Source organism: Rhea pennata, chromosome 2 (assembly GCF_028389875.1).
Source record: "Rhea pennata isolate bPtePen1 chromosome 2, bPtePen1.pri, whole genome shotgun sequence".
NCBI classification, from domain to species: Eukaryota; Metazoa; Chordata; class Aves; order Rheiformes; family Rheidae; genus Rhea; species Rhea pennata.
Window position 1 is genome coordinate 127,874,525 of NC_084664.1, and position 21,374 is coordinate 127,895,898.

The 21,374-nt window shown below is 32.4% G+C and overlaps 1 protein-coding gene across 1 annotated transcript in view; it reads left to right on the plus strand.

Moving 5' to 3' along the window:
- Positions 1–21,374, plus strand: part of ASPH (aspartate beta-hydroxylase) — a 115,481-nt gene that overhangs the window by 13,949 nt on the left and 80,158 nt on the right. The window contains exons 2-3 of the mRNA XM_062570331.1: positions 4,530–4,679; positions 6,924–6,992. Coding sequence (XP_062426315.1) covers positions 4,530–4,679; positions 6,924–6,992 — 219 coding nt within the window. The remainder of the gene's footprint in view (positions 1–4,529; positions 4,680–6,923; positions 6,993–21,374) is intronic.

Consider the following 21,374-nt stretch of genomic DNA (forward strand, 5'->3'; position numbering starts at 1 on the left):
CAAAGCAAAATAAATCCCACTGCTTCTTTTAACAAATAAACAGTAGAACTTTTGCTTGTTCTACCTTTACGGCTTGTAGTATACAGCACTACGAAGAAGTAGGCTACGTTCTGGTTTGCTTTGGCAAAATTGTCAGTAACTCTTCTTTGGGTCTACTGGGCAAACTTGGGTATACTAGGGGAAATGCTGTGGTAAGAATGCATGCAATCCATTTCACGTAACTCTAGGAAAACTCAAAAATATATTCCTTGAAATTAGCTGTCTTTTATTGCTAATGTAGTTAACAGATTTCAAACAAGCGGTGTATACAGCATCCTAGGGAAGCCTGGTAGGGCAGTGCCAATAAGTTTCCTGGCTAAGGGCCAACTTAACAAATGCAATGAGACAAGCTTTGTGTCCAGGCTCGTGATTCAGTTTATGCTGACGGGTTTAGTGTCAGCATAACTCAGGCTGTTTGAGTTTTAGAACTCAGGCAGTGAGGCAAAAATCCTGCGCTACAATTTGTTCGGGTTCATTTCGCTGCTATGTTTAGTGTTTAAAGATAAAGGGGAGGAGAAAGAGTCCACTACCCAGCATGCTCTGTTAAGAGGAGTGAGTGAGCGTGAGCGGCACTAGATTGCCATATGCGTTCTGAAAAGCATTTGGCTCATGAGAGTGACTGCTCTAAAAATAGATTTGGAGGAGAATTTTCAGTTAGGTCCAGTTTCAGGTTCCAGCTGAGCTAGCTTTAGGAAACCTTTTTGCTCCTGTTGCAAGACTAGACTGAAGATAAATCATTTCTTATTCCACCTTCGACACTGATTTTTGGATACCAGTACACTCATTTTATCTATGGAAATCAAGCGTTAATGTTATGGCTGACGACACAGGTATAATTCTGACCTCTTGGTGAACAAATGAAAAGTACATAGTTGCATATATTGACTATGTCTGTCTTTGTAATTGGTAAAACAACTAGCTTACTGTGGTATGTTGTTTAGTTAACTGTTGTAGTCTGCGTCACAGGCTGCCTCTGTTTTCTTTGATTAAATGATTTCTGAAGTAGTGGTATTTCATGGGCTTATGGCAGGTGGTAAATTGCAACTTAGTTTTTGTCTCAGTAACACATATTAAAATAAGATACATTTTTATTTTGCATGTGAATATCTAACTTAGAAGTTATTTTTGAAGTATACCAAATTACTGAGAATTTTTAAGATAAACTAAAGTAAATAGAAGAACTTTTTCATATATTTTCTATCTGTGCATGACCCTTAGTTTGGGGAGGGAGAGATACAGGTCTTGAAAAAAAAAATTGCCATTGAGGAATGCAGCATGATTTAAGATGTTATGATGTCTGCATAAAGACATCTGGTGGTGTAAGCAAAGACTTACCAGATATGGAAAGTGACCTACTTTTGACATAGCTGGCAGTATGTGCAGAGAAAGGACTTGAATTTAGAATTAACTCTCTGGAATGAGTTCAAATCCGGAGTCAGTATTCAATAATGGCTTGCAATTTTTTGTCCTGACTCTGTGTGTACGGTTGTCTGTTCAGATAATAGATGAAGTCTGTGTTACATAACTTCTGCTTATACTGATGTGTTACTTGATAAAACTCCTGTGGTTAAATTCTTAGTAGACTTGATTTCAAGACTTTTGAAATAAATTTTCCTGTCAGCTAGGAAGCTACAGTGTAAAAATGTAACTTTGCAAAATCCATGAAGGATATTTTTATAGCAGAATCTACATTTAAAGGAATTGTCTGAAGCAGCTTTCTAGAGTGGAAAAATATGGAGACATTATGCTTGATTGCTTAAATAATTGGGTTTTTTTTTTTCATTTTCCTTTTCTGTTGTTCTGCTATGTAAAGCCTTTTTTCCAGAGACCAACAGCAATAAAGCAACAACAGTAAGGTAAATGAGGATGTATGAAAACCAATAAGATTTTCTTTTCTGCTTTCCTCTTTTAATACATATTTTACTGCAGAACAAAGTTGTATCCTTGATTCTTTAGCCTAAAAGCTTCTTGTTAAATATTATTTGTATGTGTAAAGTTTTAATTAACTATAGACTGCACTTGGAACACAGGTGTAGTGAAGTTTTTCTTTTATATAGCATAGTTATTTATTTCTGAATATTAACATTTTCAGTTCAGTAGTGTTTTAAACACATTATATATACAATTGATCATATTTCTGAAGGTGTTATCACGCACTGCTTGCCTTTGCCCATATTTTCAAGTGACTTGCACATCTTTCCGACATCTCATCATAACTTTACATAACAAACATGTAACTAGAATATTGTGAAATAATTATGTATATATATATATATATGCTGATGAAAGCTTAAGATGTCTTGATTTCTCTTTAAAAGTTATTGGAAGGTCTGTACCAAGGAAACATTATGTTTAAAAGAGAAAAGAAACTAAATGTTTGATATTTTGTCTTTAGTAATGAGTAACATTATTGAAGAAATATATTTTCACTAATATATTATATCAATAAGGGCTGAGCTGAGCTTTTTTTTTGTCTGAACTCAGTATATAGCACAATGAGTATAATAAAAGGTTAACTTAGAACAGCTGTGATCCTATCGAAAAGCAGAACCCAAAAGCCGTTCTCTATAATTTATGTTACAGAAATTGGCAAATTAAGTCATCAATTTCTACACTACTCTTCTTTTAGAGTCATTCCATTTTATTCTAGAGTACAATCATGTTGATTCTTAGATGTTCTGGGAATTTTTTTTTCTATGACCAATATTGATAAATATATCAAACATTATTGTCTGTGATTAATATGATAAAATCAACTGTCATATTATCATGTGAAAATACTCGTGACAATTAGGTCTTTCTCAAATATTTCAACATAGGTAAGAAAATAGCCTGCATTATTTACTGTAATAGCTAGCTTGAATTTACTGGTTTTCAACTGTTTTCTGGCCCCTTTGAAGAAATGAGGCAACACTCAAACAAGATGTGTTAGATAATTATTTATAATTACTATAGTAACCATATGTAAATGTATTTTTACTCTGCAGTGATTTTGAAATGTATGCATGTGATTGAGATCAGAATAGTTATTAGTTGTTTCTAATCATATTGTTTAAATTTTGAGAGTGCTGGGTGATCTTTTGAAGGTTTAAGAAATTATCTATAAAACATTAAGAGTAGTAGTGAATTTTGAGCTTTGGATGAATTATAGATTGTTTTAAAGGTGTTGGTGATAGGTACTACTTCAAAGATTTGTTTCTCTGGGCTTTAGACATGTTGGCACAGCCTTCTGTCTTTCTACTTAATGCTGGAATTTCTATTTTGTTACTCGTGCTCAAGTTCTTTTAACATTTCCCACCTCTACTCATGTTTATTTGAGGGCATTTGTTTTTCTACCGATAACTGGCTATCTGATCATCATCATTTGCAGAGTGAAAAACAAAATTCCTTCCGTGGTCAAAATGGCATAGGTCAGGGGGATTTCTTTTGCTTTCTTTAGAGAGTAAGTAAATCACTATGCTTATTTTTTGCAGTTTGTTTGCAACTTAGAAATGGATTACTGGACATAGTTTGTCCTAGTAGTGGGACTGAATGTGGCTGGTTGGGCAAAGGCCAATGCTTAGAAGGAGTGAAGTAGAATAGGCTGGTAGACCTGAAATGTGGCCTAGTGCCTACGTTACAGTGGTCAGTATCAGGAGACAGCAGAGCAGACTGAGAAAGGCTTTATATTTTTATATTTACTAGGTGTATCCCTCTTTACTTAAAAAGACTCTAAACTACATCAAGCAGTTTACACCACCTCTAGCGGTACAGATCTGAAACCCCCAACCCACATGCTAGATTGGGGCCTTTCTTTTCCCCTCAGTGTTTTGTTTTTAAGTACTGTATTTTTGTATATACTTACTTTCCACATGAGCTGTTATACATGAATTTGCGGTTTGCATTCAGTATCTGTATCATCCTTTTATCTGTTCATTTCAAGCCAAGGACTAAAACTCTAAAAGTACTCAGCATGCAGTGGATCTCTGCTTGATTTGGAACACCAGAGAAAATATTTTATTTGGCAGAGGGTCTGAATTTAGGTCTTACCTTTAATATCATTTAGATTTTAGAGTCTTTTTAGGCTATTGAAATTTTCATGTGGATTTCAGGAGCTAGCTTGCTGCAGTAACTGGCTTTGAAACTCTTCATTGCTTGTGAAGAAATCCTTTTCTTCAAAACTATGCTGACTGTATTGCCCTCTGGTGGCAGTCTGAGAAGTGTTCACACAAATACATGTTTAAACTTTGTATAAATACATGGTAATAAGAGAGAAGGAGGTATTTCCAATTAATTAAAACAAATTACATTTTTTTGTGTGTGTTTGGTTGATTATAGGGACTTTTACCACTTAAATAATCATTGAGTTCTCCACTGTAATTTACAGTGATATAAAAAGCAAGTAGCAGAGGTGATGTGAAAAAGTTACTCAAAAAACAAATTCTAATTATATGCTCAGTTATAACAACTGACTTACCCGTTTTCTGTATTTGTGAATCTTATTTTTACAGAGACTAAGCATGGAGGAAGCAAGAATGGAAAGAAAGAAGGCCTCTCTGGAAGCTCATTTTTCACCTGGTTTATGGTAATTGCTTTGCTGGGAGTTTGGACATCAGTTGCAGTTGTTTGGTTTGAACTTATAGATTATGAAGAAGTTCTAGGTAAGAATTTTGTATCTTAATACAATATACTAAGGTTCTTCCAATAACTTGAGTGATATGCATTAAATGGAGGCCATTTTACATTTCAAAAAACATATAAAAATATCAAACTTTAGTTTAGGTGCTACAGAGCAGCACATGACTAGCTAGCTAAAGTGACTACTGCCATGTTTAGAGATTACCTGTAAGATAAGAATAAGAATAGGCTATATGCTTCAAAAGGTATGTTTTAATGCTGGACTCTAAGCTGATGTTAAAATGGAGCTCTAAGAAAAGAGGAAAACCTGCTTTATTGAAATTCTGCATTTACTAAAGTAGTTAGAAGTCATCAAGGATAGATTTTTTTCATCTGTTTGTAAAATGTATGCAGTAGTTCATTTGAATCTTTTAATACAGGTGCTTTGTTTCAGTTTAAGCTCTGAGAAACTTGCTGCAGTAGGTTAAAATTGGGTGGCTAATGTGGTTTACTGCCCCTTTGATGGACAATGTTTACTATATGTTAAGGATGACTGGTCAGGCATCTTCTTGTGAATCAACAGTAGAATGACCTCATTTTCAGCTGAATATAACGTATAACATTGACTATTATATCATAACATGACTGTTTTAAGATACTTTTGTTAATATCCAAGGATGAAAATGACAGTAGGTTTCCTGTTTCAAATGGGAAGATGTATGTCCTTAGGTAGAACTGTAATCTGTGATCTTGTTGGCTTCAACACACAATTTTAGAACTGCTGGTTTTATGAGCTTTACAGTTATACAGATCTTTTGGTGTTTACATCATGGTTACATGATTTTTGATCTGTACTAATTTTAAGAAAAGCTTCTGGTTGGAAACTTAGTTGGGTCACATTCATGATGTGAATAATGCTTTCTATATTTTTACCATGCATGCAGCCAAAGCAAAGGATTTCCGTTATAACTTGTCAGAGGTACTACAAGGTAGGATACTAGAGAAATAAACTTGTTTTACTGTCCCTTGACTAGGAACCTTTGTTTTACTTTTCATGTTTTTAATTTGAAAAGTTACTATTCTTCTACTACAACATGAAAAAAACAGACATTTATTTTCTTTTTTAGATGTTCTTCCTGTTCTTGATATGATTTTTCGTATTCCTAGGTTATTGCATTTATTTCATTTAACCACAAACCAGTAAAGATCTTTTCTAATTGATTGCTTCATTACAACGATGATGACCTTTTTATAGTTTATTTTAGACCCAAGTCTGTTTTTTTTTCCACAAATCTGATTTCTAAATTCTATATACCATATTAAGAATTATTTTCCATATATTTTAATAAAAGTCAGGTTCTGCCTCCATTTAAAGACAGTGACAAATTTAATTGTTAACTGACAAACTGGAAGGTCCTACAAAGTCCTTCTGCAAGCAGTACAGTCCTATTAAAAGTTAAGCTTGAATTTTATCAAGACTAATTAGATCACTACTCACTTGCTGATTCCAAGGTACACCTAATGGTCAATATCTCAATTCCATGCTAAAATTTCTTTTTAAAGAGAAACTATGTTCTCCTTTTGCTTACATCCAAGGCTGGTAGAGCTTCATTCTTCAAAAATGGAAGAAAAATGAGGCACCTGATGAAAAGGGAAAAAAAAATTATTTTTTTGATTATACTTTAAAGGGACTAGTGTAAAGGGATACCTTTTCTGGCTGCATTAGATTAGATAGTTGCTGACAAAATTAGGAATATTATTTCATTGTCCAAGAAGTAATTTGTTTCTATTCTATTAACATAGCACTAGAACTAATACAATATAGCTATCTTTTTTTCTGAGTGTAGAATGTCAAGCAGCATATAAACTGCAAACAAATGATGATTATTTGATTGATTGTTCTTGTAATTGTTTTTTCACTGCTTGAACTCTTTGAGTGTTCCTTGTAAAGTTAAATTTTATTCTGAGCAAAACACTGTTTCATCGTTGAATTATATATTTGTTTTACAGTTGCAAGGACCAAAAGAAATGTGCTGAAAAATATTAACTTGTATTCAGTTTAAAGTCTAGGAAGTGCAGAAAGGAATTTAAAATATTTTTAATTTTTTCCACAAAATTTAAAGTGTGGTTAAGCAAGCAGCGCTAAATCATCCAAAAAAGTATAGAAACAGCCTAGCACTGATAGTCAATGATTGCGTATTGAAAGCACTCTGTTGCAAACAAGTTTCGATTTTTTTTTTCTTTTTTTAATCCCTAATTCTCTCCTCCTCCTTTCTCTGCATTTTTAGGCAAGCTTGGTATTTATGATGCTGATGGAGATGGAGATTTTGATGTAGAAGATGCTAAAGTTTTGCTAGGCAAGTACAAACACAGGTGGAATAATCTGTATAATTTAGTTGCCGTAGTTCATTTTTGGTTTTTATTTAATGTTATAACAATATTTTTTTTTTCTAATTGAATAATTTAAATCATTTTTTTAATGCAAGTTGTAGGAACTCTTCCTTAATATTCCACTTAATAAGTGGAAAGTATTTAGTACTTACAGAATAATCTTAAATTTTGGTGATTGGTGTTACTGTATCAACTGTTGCAAGATCACTGTGATTATTAATAAATTAATCAGAATCAGGACTTCAGATACTTCAAGAGTTGAAATACTGTTCATGCAGACAGGTCAGGCCAGGCCCACTTTAACATGTGTTCTAACGGGTATTTCTTCTTATGTAACTATATTTTTTAAGCATTTTTATATTGTATATTCCCTCTATTCTGAATTCTTGACAGCTTTATTCAATTTCTCTGCCCTTCAGAAATCCTATATATCATGGATTTTTCTTCTTTGACACTGAAAAGCTGGTCTTAGACATATTCTTCCTTGTATTATTACAGAATATGTCTTTCTGCTCACAAGGGTTCTTCAGAGAGAAATCTAAACAGTAGGCATATTCATAAGAGTACCGTTCTACCTGCATCTTCTAACAGTAAAGCACTATCATCAAGTTCATGGTGAAGTGATCAGGCTTTGGACAGATACTTCCTGCATAACTGATGTTAGAAAGTTTATTTTTCTTTAATTGATTTTTTTCAAATGTAAACCTAATGTGAGCACACAAATCTAGTAAGTAAAAACAAAACAAACTCCCAACATAGTAGATGGCTTGAGCTGAGGGCAGAATGGAATGTCTCAAACTGGTAGAAATTATCCACAGTAAATTAGGACATTATTACATACTATTTAAGACTTTTACTCCTTAAAAATCAGTTTATTGTCAGTTTATTTTTGTCCATTTATATTTGTGGAAATGAGCAAGTCTTTTGAGGGGGGAGGGTTATTTATTTAGTCCCTTCATGGTTAACAAAAACCCCTAATAAAAACCTTGAACTTATTCAACCAATTTCCAGTGATGTGAATGTGAGAGGCAATCCAGGGAATCTTCAGTGCTCTGAATGACTTCAGAGTTACAAATTGGGCACTAAAGATAAATCTTGAATAAGATAATATTTTGTGTAGTTATGATTCTAATCTTTCAGTCTATTTCTCCCAAATAATTGTGTAGTATGTGGAAAGTGGATATCATACTCTGTTGTGGTTCATATTAGTCTCATTCAGATAGCCAAGTTGGTAGCCAGAAACATGCTGCTGCTTTGTTATATCTCTGTTTTACGGAACATGATATACCTGGTGATTCCACCAGTACATGATAGTATTTCTATTATAAGCTTGTCTTATCGTGTATTAAGCCTGATACTTCAAACTTGACATTAAAAGGTCACAGATCAAAAGTTGTTTTTTATTTTTGAAAAGTTGCTTATAAATGTGACTTTTTTTCTCACTTAAATTCAAAAATATTTTCTTGAATATATGAGGAACATAAGGGAAAAGGTCAATTTAAGAAAGACATCGATAAATGTCCACAGTTTTTTAATGAATAGTGTAATTATTTTAAATATACAGAAATTAAAAGAGTCTCTCTTGAAGTTGTTTCCAAAATTAAGTCTTTGAAATTAATAAAAACAAACATATATTGTAGTAAGCCTATATTCAGCTGCATGAGGATAACTTTTTGAATAATTGAATGCATGACTCCTTTGTATTTTTCATTTATGGAATTTTTGTTAGTATCTATCCTATGTTTTAAGACCTCTTATTTGCTGGGATGTTTCTCTGATTGAGACTACATAACAACAAGTGGTTTCTCTGCTAATTAAAGATAGACTTAAAAAGCAATACTACTTTTTGGTATTAATGCTAGTAAGTTATATGCTTCATTCTTTCCCCTTCTTTACTATTATTAAACCAATGTAGATTTAAAATCTTTGGCATCTACAGTGGTTTAATGTCCTCTTGCATAAGCTTTGTTTTTCATTAAGAATTTAAATATTTGATTTGTATTTTAATAATAAATGTATTCTGAAGTTCATTATGAGAAATGCATCTACCAACACAAATTTGTATTTTATTTTGAAAGTTGTTATAGTAGCTAATAACTTGGAATAGAAGGATTTAAAATTTAATGAATTTATTTATTTATTGTGTCAGATATTATAGAGTATATTCTTTTTATTTGCTGGAATCAGAGGAGATTTGATGTTTAAGTTCTCTTTATGCATTTGTGTGATTTTGAAATAAGCGTTTGTGAAGAACTGCTCCTTCCTCCACACCCCACCAAAAAAAGAAAAAAAAAAGGCAAAGAAAATAACCCAGCTAGTCAGCCAAGTCTGAGCCCTATTGAATTAGTTTTATATCATTTTTTTCCTAATTATCCATTATGAGAATGCATATGTATTCCTTATGTCAGCAATACCTACAAGTGTTATGGTAAAAATGTATTGAAGCTAGTATAGAGTTGTCTCACAGATATTTTGTTTCATGGATATATGTGAGAATTTAGGCCACCGTGTTTGTATTGCTTTTATTTCTTTATTTTATTTATTGTTTTCATTGAGTTGATTATACATTGACAAATTATCTTTTGAACAAAATTATCAGTGGTAGAAAATTTAGGCTGCTTCTCATCCTGCTTTTCCTTTTCTGCACTCCTGCTCCCCTTTAACAGAAGGAAGATTTTGCATTTACTTCTTGTTTCTTTCATTTTTTACTCTCGCTGCTGAATTGACATTCTCATTCCAGTTGGTGGAAGACCGAGTTAGTAAGAGCTCTTCTTGTGCCAGTGTTTACTGAACTCTTTACTACCTGAACAGAGGTATCTTGATCTGTTCCTTGTATCTTGTCTGTTCCTCCAAAGGCTTCTGTTACCAGTTGTTCCCTTTCCCACTTTCTTTCTACCTCATTTTGATTGTTCTTTGAAAGAAATTATTCTCTGAACTAGAAAAGATAAAGATGTCTTTCAGACTTCAAAAAAGTTAAATTCTCTAGGCAGTGGGAATGTCGAATGTCAAATATCTGTACGCCCTTTACCTAAAGGAAAGGACAGAGAAGCAATAGCTTTGCTAGGATTTCAAAAAACACAGAGTAAGCACCAATGTCTGTTGCAGTAGAATCCTTGGAGGTATTTTTACACTCTCGTCTTTTCTAATAAAAATTGAAAAAAAAAAAGTTCAGTGAACATTCAAAAGGAAGTCAACAGTAGAATCCTAACTCCATAAACCAGCAATTTCTTTTTTTCTTTCCAGCTCAGCTATAGCAGAAAAAGATGTTTGCAAAGAATCCGATAAAGGTTACTCATTCAGAAAATCTGTGATGCTATAGTAGAGGTTAAAAGAATGATTTTGAACAGCTCAGCTGTGCAGGATATTTATTTTCCATTTTTTTCATATTCAGCCGTAGCGTCTTCAGGTATTAAAGGCTCACATAAGCTCATTCTCTTAAGAGGTGTTTGCAAGAGAAGAAAGGCCTTTTTCTTTTTTTGATTAGTTATAAGATAACGTGCCCCACTATGATTGCAGTAACACTTGTATAGATAAAGATTGTGGTTCCTTAGATCTGTGTTTGAGACAAGTGGCAATTTTTAGACATCTCTTGAAATAAAGCAAATTATTTCCTTTAAGTTACTGATTTGGAATAACATGGCAGCGTGCTGAGGCAGTTCCATTTCATGGAACATTCCATGTCAGCAGATAATTTTAGGTGCTTCTTATCAGGCTTGTGTACGGTTACTAGTACATGCATTTGACTTTGAAAAGCAGTTCTTCTGGGTGATGGTGAAGAAAAATGTGGGCAGTGCCTAACCAGTCTGACAGAAGTTTGCTGTCCTGATTGAAGACAAAAATGTAGAGTGTTTATTCATGCTTTATTTATTTATTTTAGTTGTTTCTAAAAAAGTCAGATGAATTTATAAAACAATATGTGTTACTTTAGCTTTCTGTTGCTAAGGCTAAAACTTCTTTTAGATTTAAAATGCATAAGATTCATCTTAGATAGTCTTTGTAAAGAAGTGTTAGGAAGGTGTGTTTTTTCTTGTAAGACATATCTTCCACTTTTCCATAGTTCTCTTTGGTGTCTTAACCTTTGCAAAGAAAATATGCTGTTTATACTGTTATATTCCATGTTACATTTTATAGAAATACTGCCCAAGAGTCCAGTTCTTCAGTTAGTATGGGGATAGAAGCCTCTATATGCTTCTTCACTTGTTTACAGAAATGCTATCTAAAGACTATGTGAATATATTCTCTTTTTAAAGACAAGTTCTGATAGAAGAGAATTACAATAATATTTATAATTCTGTTTTTATAACTCTTTGAGCTTTCTCTTAGATTCATTTTTTTTTTCATTCTAAAATTCAGATTTCATTCTTCAGTAAATATAGTTATTTTGGTTTCTGTCTTTGCATCTTTTTTGGTCCAAAGTTTGTAAAGCAGTTACAATGATGATTCTCGACCCTGCAAAAAGTTAAGTCTATAAAATTTAATTTTTATAGAACTAAGCCATGGAAGAAGTTGGAGAGGGATATTTAAAATACCTTGATTGCCTCCTGGATTCAGTCTGTCATTTTTAAACCTTTGGGCTATCCAGTGAAAAATTAAAGAGAATGGCTGGTCACTCAAGTAGAGGTTCTGGACATCCAGGTACAAGGATGTGGAACATCATGGACTTGGAAGTTTCCTCAGAGTTATCATTGATACTTTCACTATGTGCTGTAAGAAAAATGTGTTGAAATGTGTTAAGTGTCTCTACTGTAGACTCCTATCTTGAATGTTTCATTAACCTGCACCTAACACTGTTTTGTAGTCTGCATGTGCAACATGTTCACTTTATTTTATTTTATTTATTTATTATTATTTTTTTTGTCTCAACAACCTGTTTTCACCCTTAGCCCAGTTTCTTGCTTCTTCCAATATAAACACAGGTTTGTTCTGGTTAGAAGTGGGGGAAATTCTTCCCTCTTCCCCTTTAAAACTTATTTTTCATTGCTTGATCATTCTGTTGTTCTTTGCACAGAATGGAAAAGTTGAAATGTTAGTTATTTAGTAATGACTGTAAAATTGTGGATTTTACTACCCAAAAAGATATCATTTACAATGGCTTGTTTGTATTTTAAACAACAGTGAGATCAGTGTGTCTCTTAGCCCAGATTCTACGTCCTGGTCTCAAAAGAGTTTTGATGTGATATGCTTTTTCTTCGCTGTTCTGACTATCTCTACTTCAGGCATCTCTGTTTAAGATTTTCTATGTAACTATACGTGAAGATAATAAAAATAAATTTTAATCTCTCCTGATACTGGATACTTGTTGATTTTTATCTATTCTTCTCTATATCCTCAACTTTGGAATTAACTCCTGAGCATCAAGTGCATCATATAGAACGTATATCATAGAAATGATGACTGGTAAGCATGTTAAAAAAAAAAACAAACAAGCAAGCAACCCCCCAAAAATCAACTAAACAAAAATGCAGCAGAGTCCTCACTTCTAAGCAAAATCAAAATTCTGCATGATAAAAGACATGTTACCATTAATACTATGTCTGTGCCATGTTTTGTTTAAGAACGGTTTCCTTTTAAATGTTATTCTTGGCTGTTAATTACAAGCTCTCAAATTGTAATAAGATTTTTTTTCTTTTTTTAAAAAAAAAGAGTCGAATTGGATAATTTTAAGTAGTAGAAGTCTTACTTAAAACAGCTTTTTAATCAGTAAATATCACAAGAAGATAACTGAATATAAATGAAATTGTTTTAGGATTAGAAAGAATAAAAGAGAAACCAATACTGGCTTCTTTAAAATATTGCAGAATATTGTGCATGTTTATTGTCCAAATTATAGTCTGTACTTTGCAGAATGAAACTTTTTTTTAACATCTTTCTATTCCTTAATTAGCTTTCCTGTAAAGACTGCTGTCTGTGACGTGAGATGTCTTTCAAAGATCCTCCTTTTACAGTTTTCTCTTTCCACCTAACTGCTGTCCTTTTTTTTCTTTTTCTCTTTCCTCTATTCTTGTGTAGGCCTGACCAAAGATGACAGTAATGAAAATATTGATTCCCTTGAGGAAGTCCTTAATATTTTAGCAGAGGAAAGCTCTGATTGGTTTTATGGCTTTCTCTCATTTCTCTATGATGTATTGACTCCTTTTGAAATACTAGAAGAAGAAGAGAGCGAAGCTGCAGATGATGTTGATGGTACGTCACAGAATGAAGGGGTTCAGGGAAAAAAGACTTGCGTTATTTTGGATTTACAGAACCAATGACCGAGAGACTAATTTGATTGGCTTTCAAAAATGTCCATGAAGTCATCAGTCTTAATGTGACAGGAATCTATGGTGTTGAGGGGGAACTCCTAAATGAATGCTTTAAACATTGAGCTAAAATCAGCCATGTAATGTAGTTTCACTAGTTGAAAGTCTTTCAGTGACTCTTCCATTTTTGTGACAGGAAGACAGATACTACACTGTTGTGTAAATATGTAGAATAAAAAGTGCATTTTCAGTTGTGTAGTTGGTTTCTGTATATTTTTGCTTCAATTTGTGCGTTTTGTGCACAAAACTTGCAAAACTAAGTGTAATGACCGCTACTGTTAACAATATAACATTTGTGTTTCTAGCAAACATTAACTAAAGCATTTTGTAACCACCTTGATTGTAAAGTGTTCTGGCATGACTGCATTATGTAAATATATATTTATATGTTAATCCTTAATCATAGACATGATAACAATAATTCTATGCTATATAATTTTAATAAATAACTTATTTTGTGATTCAGTGATTTCTCAGATAGATACTTTTTAACAGTTCAAGTAAAAGCACTTCACTGAAAAGTGCTTGAAAATTTTACAAAATATTATTTTAAAGTTAGCCAACATTTGTTGTATTCAGAAGATAGTATGTCATTATACGGTTTATTCCCACTGACTTGTCTGTTTTCAAAATAAGTTTTCAGTCATATCTTTTTATATAGAAATCACACCACAAGGGCTGTCTTGATTTTGTTTCAATTTTTAAGATGGGCCTTTTATGAAAGTGAGAAGCTGTGATTATGTATTTCTTTGTAATGCTGAATATTAAAGATAATTAGAAATTAGAATTTAATGTTGTCCTTTTCTTGCTAAATTCAAAAACTTGATGCAGTTTTTCAAAGTTTAATTGTTTTTCTGTAAAACTATTTTGGAACAGTAGTTCCAAAAATATTTTGTGTATTTTGTCTGCTATCATTAAGTTACTGGCATAGAAAAGGTAGTTTATAATTGTGTTCTTCAATTTATTTTGTGTCCCAAAAGCTCTGAGCTGTCATTTTAATACATGAATACTGTACTCAAACAGTTTATTATTTAAAATTATACAAAATCGTTTGTAAGAATGCCTGCTAATTTTGCTTAGATTTGTATCTGTTTCTCATATAAGACTTATACTCAAGTTTTAATGCTATTGGATGCAGGCTGAGAGTTTAACCTGTTTAAAATTAAATATTTTTTTACCTGCTTTGGCATGGCAATTTTAAAGGAATTTAACCTGCATGTTCAAAAAAATTAATTCAAATACAAGATGGTTCTACCCAATTGTGTTTAAAAAAAAAAAAAAAAAAAAAAAGTTACGGTATATGCGTAGCAGAAATGTTGCTTCATAAGATCTACATTTGAGCCACAGCATCAGTCACATTTTCTTTCAACTAAATAACAGTTACGATACGATAAAGTTAATAGCACATAACTTGCATATTTCTTAGTGGAGGAGATATGAGGCATAAGGTAAAGAAAAAAATATATATTGAAAAAATGTCTTAGGTTTATGGAATATAATTGAGAAGTTTCTTGTTTCTTAGGAAGTGGAAGAAACTAGCAAAGTATTTGAGACCTACGGAAAAAAAGCAATTTTTTTCTTTTTTTCTTTTTTCTTCCCATTTCTTTTTTCCTATTTTCCTTTTTTCCTTTCCACTCTCTTTTTTCCCCTCCTCTTCTTCCTGTCCCACCCTTTTCCAGAATGTAATTTTTTTCTCAGAAGTGTTCGCTCTTGCCTATTATTTTTCCTGTTGAAAGATAAATCCCCATCAATGGTGAGGAGTTTGACAGCTCTTCCTTGTTGACACTCCTGCCTTTCTTGTTTAGAGCAAAATAGTTTTATTTATTTATTTATTTTTATGTCTTTAATTATGTTAATTGTTACAATGGCAGGAAGGATTTGGCTAGTAAGGGCAGTATTAAGATTCAGATGAATCTTCAGTTATATCAGCATGGAAGCTTTCCAAAAAAGCAATTTAACAGCAGAAAGGTTAAGCTAAGTATGCGAATAAGCAAAGAAATGAAGTACAATGCAATCGTTCTTTCCAAGTCCCTACAAAATGTATTTGAAGTTAGTTGGCACAATTGAAATCTAAAGTTTTAATCTGAATTGTTGCTTCTATCAGTGATATAAAAGACACTGAAAAACAGTTTTTACAGAAGTCCAGACAACCTCAAAGTTGATGAGAATTAAAATGATTTTAAAAGGCAAAGTTGCTGCTTTCTGTCTATAATTTTTTGGTATGAGTCCTTAAAGTAGTTAAAAACTTCTAATGCTTGTTCCAAGTTTTCTATGAGGAAGATGTGATGTTTAAATGATTGGAATTTACTAGTTGTTATAGATAAATTTTCTTTTTCTTTCTTTCCTTTTTTTTTTTTTTTTTTAATAATTTATATGAACACAGAGCTCTCATTAGTTACCTTCATATTCCTTACAGGTGATTTAAATTAAATTTTAAAGAGGTGCAGAAGTAAATGTCTATGGCTTGAAAAAAAAGTTGTAGTCTTCCAGTGTGGCCAGTTTTTTTGGAAGTATGTGAGATGCTTTGCTCTGCTCTTTTCCAGTGTTGGTAAATGTTTGATATTTTAACTACCAGTCTTGAGCAGAAGCCAAGAGCCTTCTAAATAAATACTGCATTAACATTTGTAGCATAAGCTTTTGCTTGCTTTGTTGTGATACTAATGTAAGCAATGTGTAGGACAAAAACTTTTATATGCATAGATCTGAAATGGCTGAGAACTTATGGAAGGTTTGAACCCCAGCTTTCTGTGACCACCTTCAACAATATTTAGTTTGATAGTAAGAGGGTTTTACATGAAAATCAATACTCATACAACAACTTAGAACTGAACAGAATAAACAGAAAAATGTTGAAATTATTAATGCAAGTACTTTTTGTAAGTACATTTTTCTCAAAAAGCTTTTGCTTTTTGAGAGTTTGTTCAATCTCTCACTCTTGAAATTTGTTTCAAAGAGTGTTGTCATTTGTAGGTTTCATTTTATATTAGTTCTGTATTATTAATGCATCTCCAGTGACTGACCTTAGAAGAAATTAAGTTTTTATGACAATTGTTTGTGCAGGTTACTGTTGGATGGAGGGGTAGAGGAAGAATGCATTGAAGTGTTAGGAGAAATTTCATTTCAGTTCATAAGAGTTAATGATCAGATAGCAAAATCAAAAACATATTTTAAGCCTGATTTAATTAGTATTGAAGGGCAGGATAAAGTTGGTGCATATGGTTTAGGCATTTTGGACATGTCTGTACTATTTTCCCCATTCAGTTGCCATCAGTTGAACAGCTGTCATAATTATGTCACAGCAGTATGAAATCCATTAATTACTGTCTATCTTATGATCGGTTAGGATGACATCTTCAAGATGAGGCTAACCAAGACAAAAGACTTGCTTATTGGATTCTTATGTCTTCTCGTACAAGATGCAACGTATGTCCGTGACTTCAGAAATGAAAATGCTTTCTGCCGTCTTTCAAAAAAACTGACCCCCCTAAACCAACTGTAACGCTGTTCTCTGCTATTCAGAAGTTAACTGAGCAAAGAGTCTCCTTTCTGTCAGCATCAATTCTCACCAAATGTTTCTGTCTTTCATAAAATTTGAAGCAAGCTGTTCAATTTATCTCAATTCAAAGGCCTTGGTTTAAAAAATTAACCACCTATCTTTTAAAAAATGCTTTGTCTCAGCTGATCCTGTCTCCAATTCAGATTTTTCTTCTAAAGTTCTAGTTACATAAGGAAGGTATTTAAAAGAAAATTATGCAGTTAAATAAGTAAGATATTTTAAAGCAAATTACTGAGAATAGATCAAGAGTGTTTTTTGCAATTTTTTATGCCAGGCTGTGTGAATGACAAAACTCTCTTGCATTTGGGAGGATTGCAGGCTTGCTATACCTGGCAACTTGTATACAGGTAATAGATAGAAAGAATTAATGTTAAGGTAAGTGGCTTGTAGCCTTCTGTGAGCAAGTTATTTTGCTTAGCAGACCTTGTATACCCAATGTAGAATATTATAAATATAAAGCAGTAGTATAATTATGTGCAGGTGCACAGAGAAAGAATCCCAGATTTTTCTGCCTTGCAGTTTTTCTGGAGAAGATAAAGGAGAGGAGGAGAGGGAAAGCAGGTTGACACCAGCTTCTGCTTACAGATTTGTATTTGATTTCTTCGTTCCTCAATTTTAACATCTTTTGGTATTTTTCTGTGTGATGAGAGAGGTTGTGTGTACAAAAAGTAAAGATTAATAGCTTGGGAAAAGCTTGCTGGTGTAACAGCATGAAAATCATTGCACTAGTCTTACATTTGATGGGGTCTTGTGAGTTATGACAACAGTCTGAACACACGCTCTAAAATATAAAGCTTGACACTTTCTGTTCTATTATCCAGGCTATAAAGCACAAACTGCTGAAGGGTAGCATGCTGCAATCTGTCAGCTGCTTTGTGCTAACTTTGACTGTATGCTTTTTCTGCAGTAATTGTGAAGTAGCTTCTTCCTTTTCACGTGTAAGTGCAGAAGCCACCTTAAATTAACTTACATTTACTACATGATGTTGCAAGTTAAAAAGGCTTAGGCAGGTAGATGTGGTGAAATTGATAAGAAAGAAGAAATTTGTTCATGTGTCAAAGCCTTTTACTAACTTTGAATGGTAAATGTAGTAAAGAAAAGTGTCTAGTATTACTAAATGAAGAACATAAAACTTGTTTATTCAAGAAACGACTTCAGGTTTCTTAGTATAAAAAAGTACATGAATACAAACTGTCAACATCTTCGAAATAGTGTCCTTAAAAAGATTTTAAGTGCTTTGTGCTATCTATTTTTGTTTTGCAGTGGTTATTTTTCTGATAAAAATAGTATTCATATATTTTTTGTTCTAATGCTGAAATTCTAAAGCTATGATCTCTTATGGGTTCTTTTTGTGGATGTTTTAGAATATTTTTAGGGGGGGGAAATGAAGGAAACAACTGGATTTTGTTGCAGAATTGGACAGCTTTGTAATATTTTAGCTTTGAAAGCATCAGTCAAGTCAAGATATTTCCTAAGTTTTCTACAATTAAGCACTGCATAAAGAAAACCATTTTGATATGAATATTGTGGGTTTTGTGTAGCTTTTGAAAGTAGATCTTTGAAAAATGTTAGGAAAATATCTGAATATATTAACTTGATGTCTATTTTTAATATACTGGCTCAAATAGCATTCATATGTCTGACATTGTTCTATATGCACTTCTAAACTTTTTTTTAGCATTGCTACTACAGGACTTAATTTTAAGATGTAACCAAGTGAAAAAAAAAGTAGGAACTTAAAACTAGATCAAAAACGTCTTAAGGCACTTGAGTTGTAACTCAGAATGAGGGTCTATGAGTTCAGCTGTGAGAGTCATAAAATTCTACCCAGTGGCTTATATGCTGAAAGGGCTCTAAGAGCCTAGATTTTTGCCAATGAGTTTACTAAAGTGCTACGTTCTCATAGATCGTATAACCCAGAATGTTGTTATTTTGGAAAAGCTAAGGTTTTTTACACCTACCTTTTCCTTCAGGCTGGTTGGGATTCGTTTTCCTATATTGTAGTCATCTTAGGGATCAAGTCCAGACATATTATAATGGATAGTCTTGTGGTTATTACATAATTAAGATTTTGAAATATTTTATTCTAGACATTTTAACAGTAAATGAATCTGTTCATTTTACATTAAAATATAATAAGTATTGATAAGTTACTGAGAGACTTAATGCTATTCATTGTATAAAAAGTAGATTTAAATTAATTACAGCTTGTCTGAATATTTATTAGCAAGTGGAACAGCAATAATTTATGATCAAGGTATTTTGTAATCTGCCTTTCAAAATAGGTTTTTTTTTTTTTTTTTTTTTTTTTTTATTTAAACATTACTTCAAATATCTGTTTGGCAATTTTTATGTGCAGAATTCTATAAAAATTTTTGCTTTTCCAGTCAAGACATGGTCTTTAGATCTTATCTTAAAATATCCAGTAGTATTTTATTTTACTATGAAAAAGGAGAGAGCTGGGAACAAATTTAAATATGGCTTTGTTCAGATTAGCTCTCTGAATTTTACTCTTTGTTAATGCATTGAAGTGTAATATGACAGAAAGTTGGGTTCTATTCTTCCTTTTATATGAATAGGTGATTTATTTAATCATAGTTACACACACTTATTGCCTAGAAGCAATAAGGTTGAAAAACTATGTTTTTGGTCAAGCTAGAAACTCTGTATCTCATCAGTTATGATAATCTGTGCAGCAGGAGCTCAAGAAGACTTTCATATCCAAGACAGAGTTTGTAGGGAAATCGATTTAATTTTCTTTTTCTTTAACCTGGGCAACCCATTTTAGAAAAATTTTGGCAATAATACCATATGTATGAAAACATATGAGATAGAAATTAAATGTAGCTTGATTACAGTGACATTTTTAACAGGTACAATTAAATGTATTATTTGTTAATGTGGATTTTTAAAGAATAATTGTTGAGATGTACTGAGACAGTCCAGGTAGTTGTATATTGTTCTCTGGGAATATGAACTCGAGATACAGATGTCTAATGTAGAAGCCTGGTATGTCTGGATCAGAAGCTTAATGTTGGAACATGTGAATATCTCCTTTTGTTTACCGGAGTGATATATGAATTAGTATATTTAGCGTAGCTTATACTAACTTTTTTGGGCAGTTTTCCTGTAGTGAGCCATCTGATTTTTGTGACTAAGATAGTTGTGTCTAGAGGATTTAGATCTTAAAAATTATGGCAGCATGATAATGATAATCCCGTCTCTTTATGGTATTAGAAGGATTAGGCTAATTATCGTTCATATTTTGGGGAAGACTTTTACCTTCCACAAGTTGTTGAATGACCTCAGTTTCTGTTAGTTAAAAGGGGAAAGAAGGCAGTCAGCATCTTGCAGTACCTGGCTTTATCTGTAGAGTAAGGCTTATTTTATATAGAAGTCTTAAGTAAAACAGTAAGCATTTTGATTGAAATGAAATTGCAGCTTCTTTTGGGGATATGAGCAATACCTTTTACAAAATACTTGTTTTTTATTGAATATAGTATTCAAACTGCTAGAACTAGAAATGAAAATAAAGTAAAACTAAATATCTATTTAGTGTTGTGGCCTAAAGGAAGTACTCTCCCCTCCTTTGCTCTCTACATTCTGAGACTTCCTTCTTAATTATGAATTTTATTCTAATTAGTTTTATAAAATATAGATTGTAATTCATTGTGAGGAAAAAATCACTTTATGCTATCTACAATATGTAGGCACTTGAAGCTCTCTTATTTAATGTATTTATTAAGTATATAAAAAATTATATAGAAATATAAGTTGATGGGTTTGACATCAAACTGATGCAATACCTACTAAAGAAATCAGCTAGGATAGTGGTTATAACTGCATGGCACCATGCTGTGTGGAGAGAACTAAGCTAGTTCTAAAAAGTTTCATAAGCATCTCAAATAGTGTGCAAGCAAGTATGATGCTTTACTTGGGTTATTTAGCCTTGCATCTTAGTACCTGTCTTGGTTTTGCTATTGAAGGTACTATGTTCTTAATGAGCAAACATTTGGTATCTCTCCTTAGCAGTGCATTGTGGTATATAAAGATATTTTTTTAATGGCAGATCTGAAAATGTTATATCTCATATATGTGTCTGTGTGTGTATATATGAAAATGTATATCATACATCATTGTTGAACATCACAAGTATATTCATAACCTATTTCCATTTTACAACATATCAGGTGAGGAGCCAGGAGGGGTAGCCAAGAAAAAAACTAAAGTCAAAGGTATTTTAATATTCTTTTTGTCAGTGAACCTTAGCAGATATGTCTGAAATGCATGTTTGTGGCAAATAAGGTTATAATAATATTTACTAATATTACCTGTGTTGGCTAATTATGTCCGACAGTGCAGCAAACTATTATCCCATCCATTTTTCAGATTTTTTTTGTTACTGATTATAATTTAATGGCAACATGAGTGCTTTCCTAACTGGAGATTCTTTTTTTAATTTGTGCAAGCAAACATTTTTACAGCAATTGTCT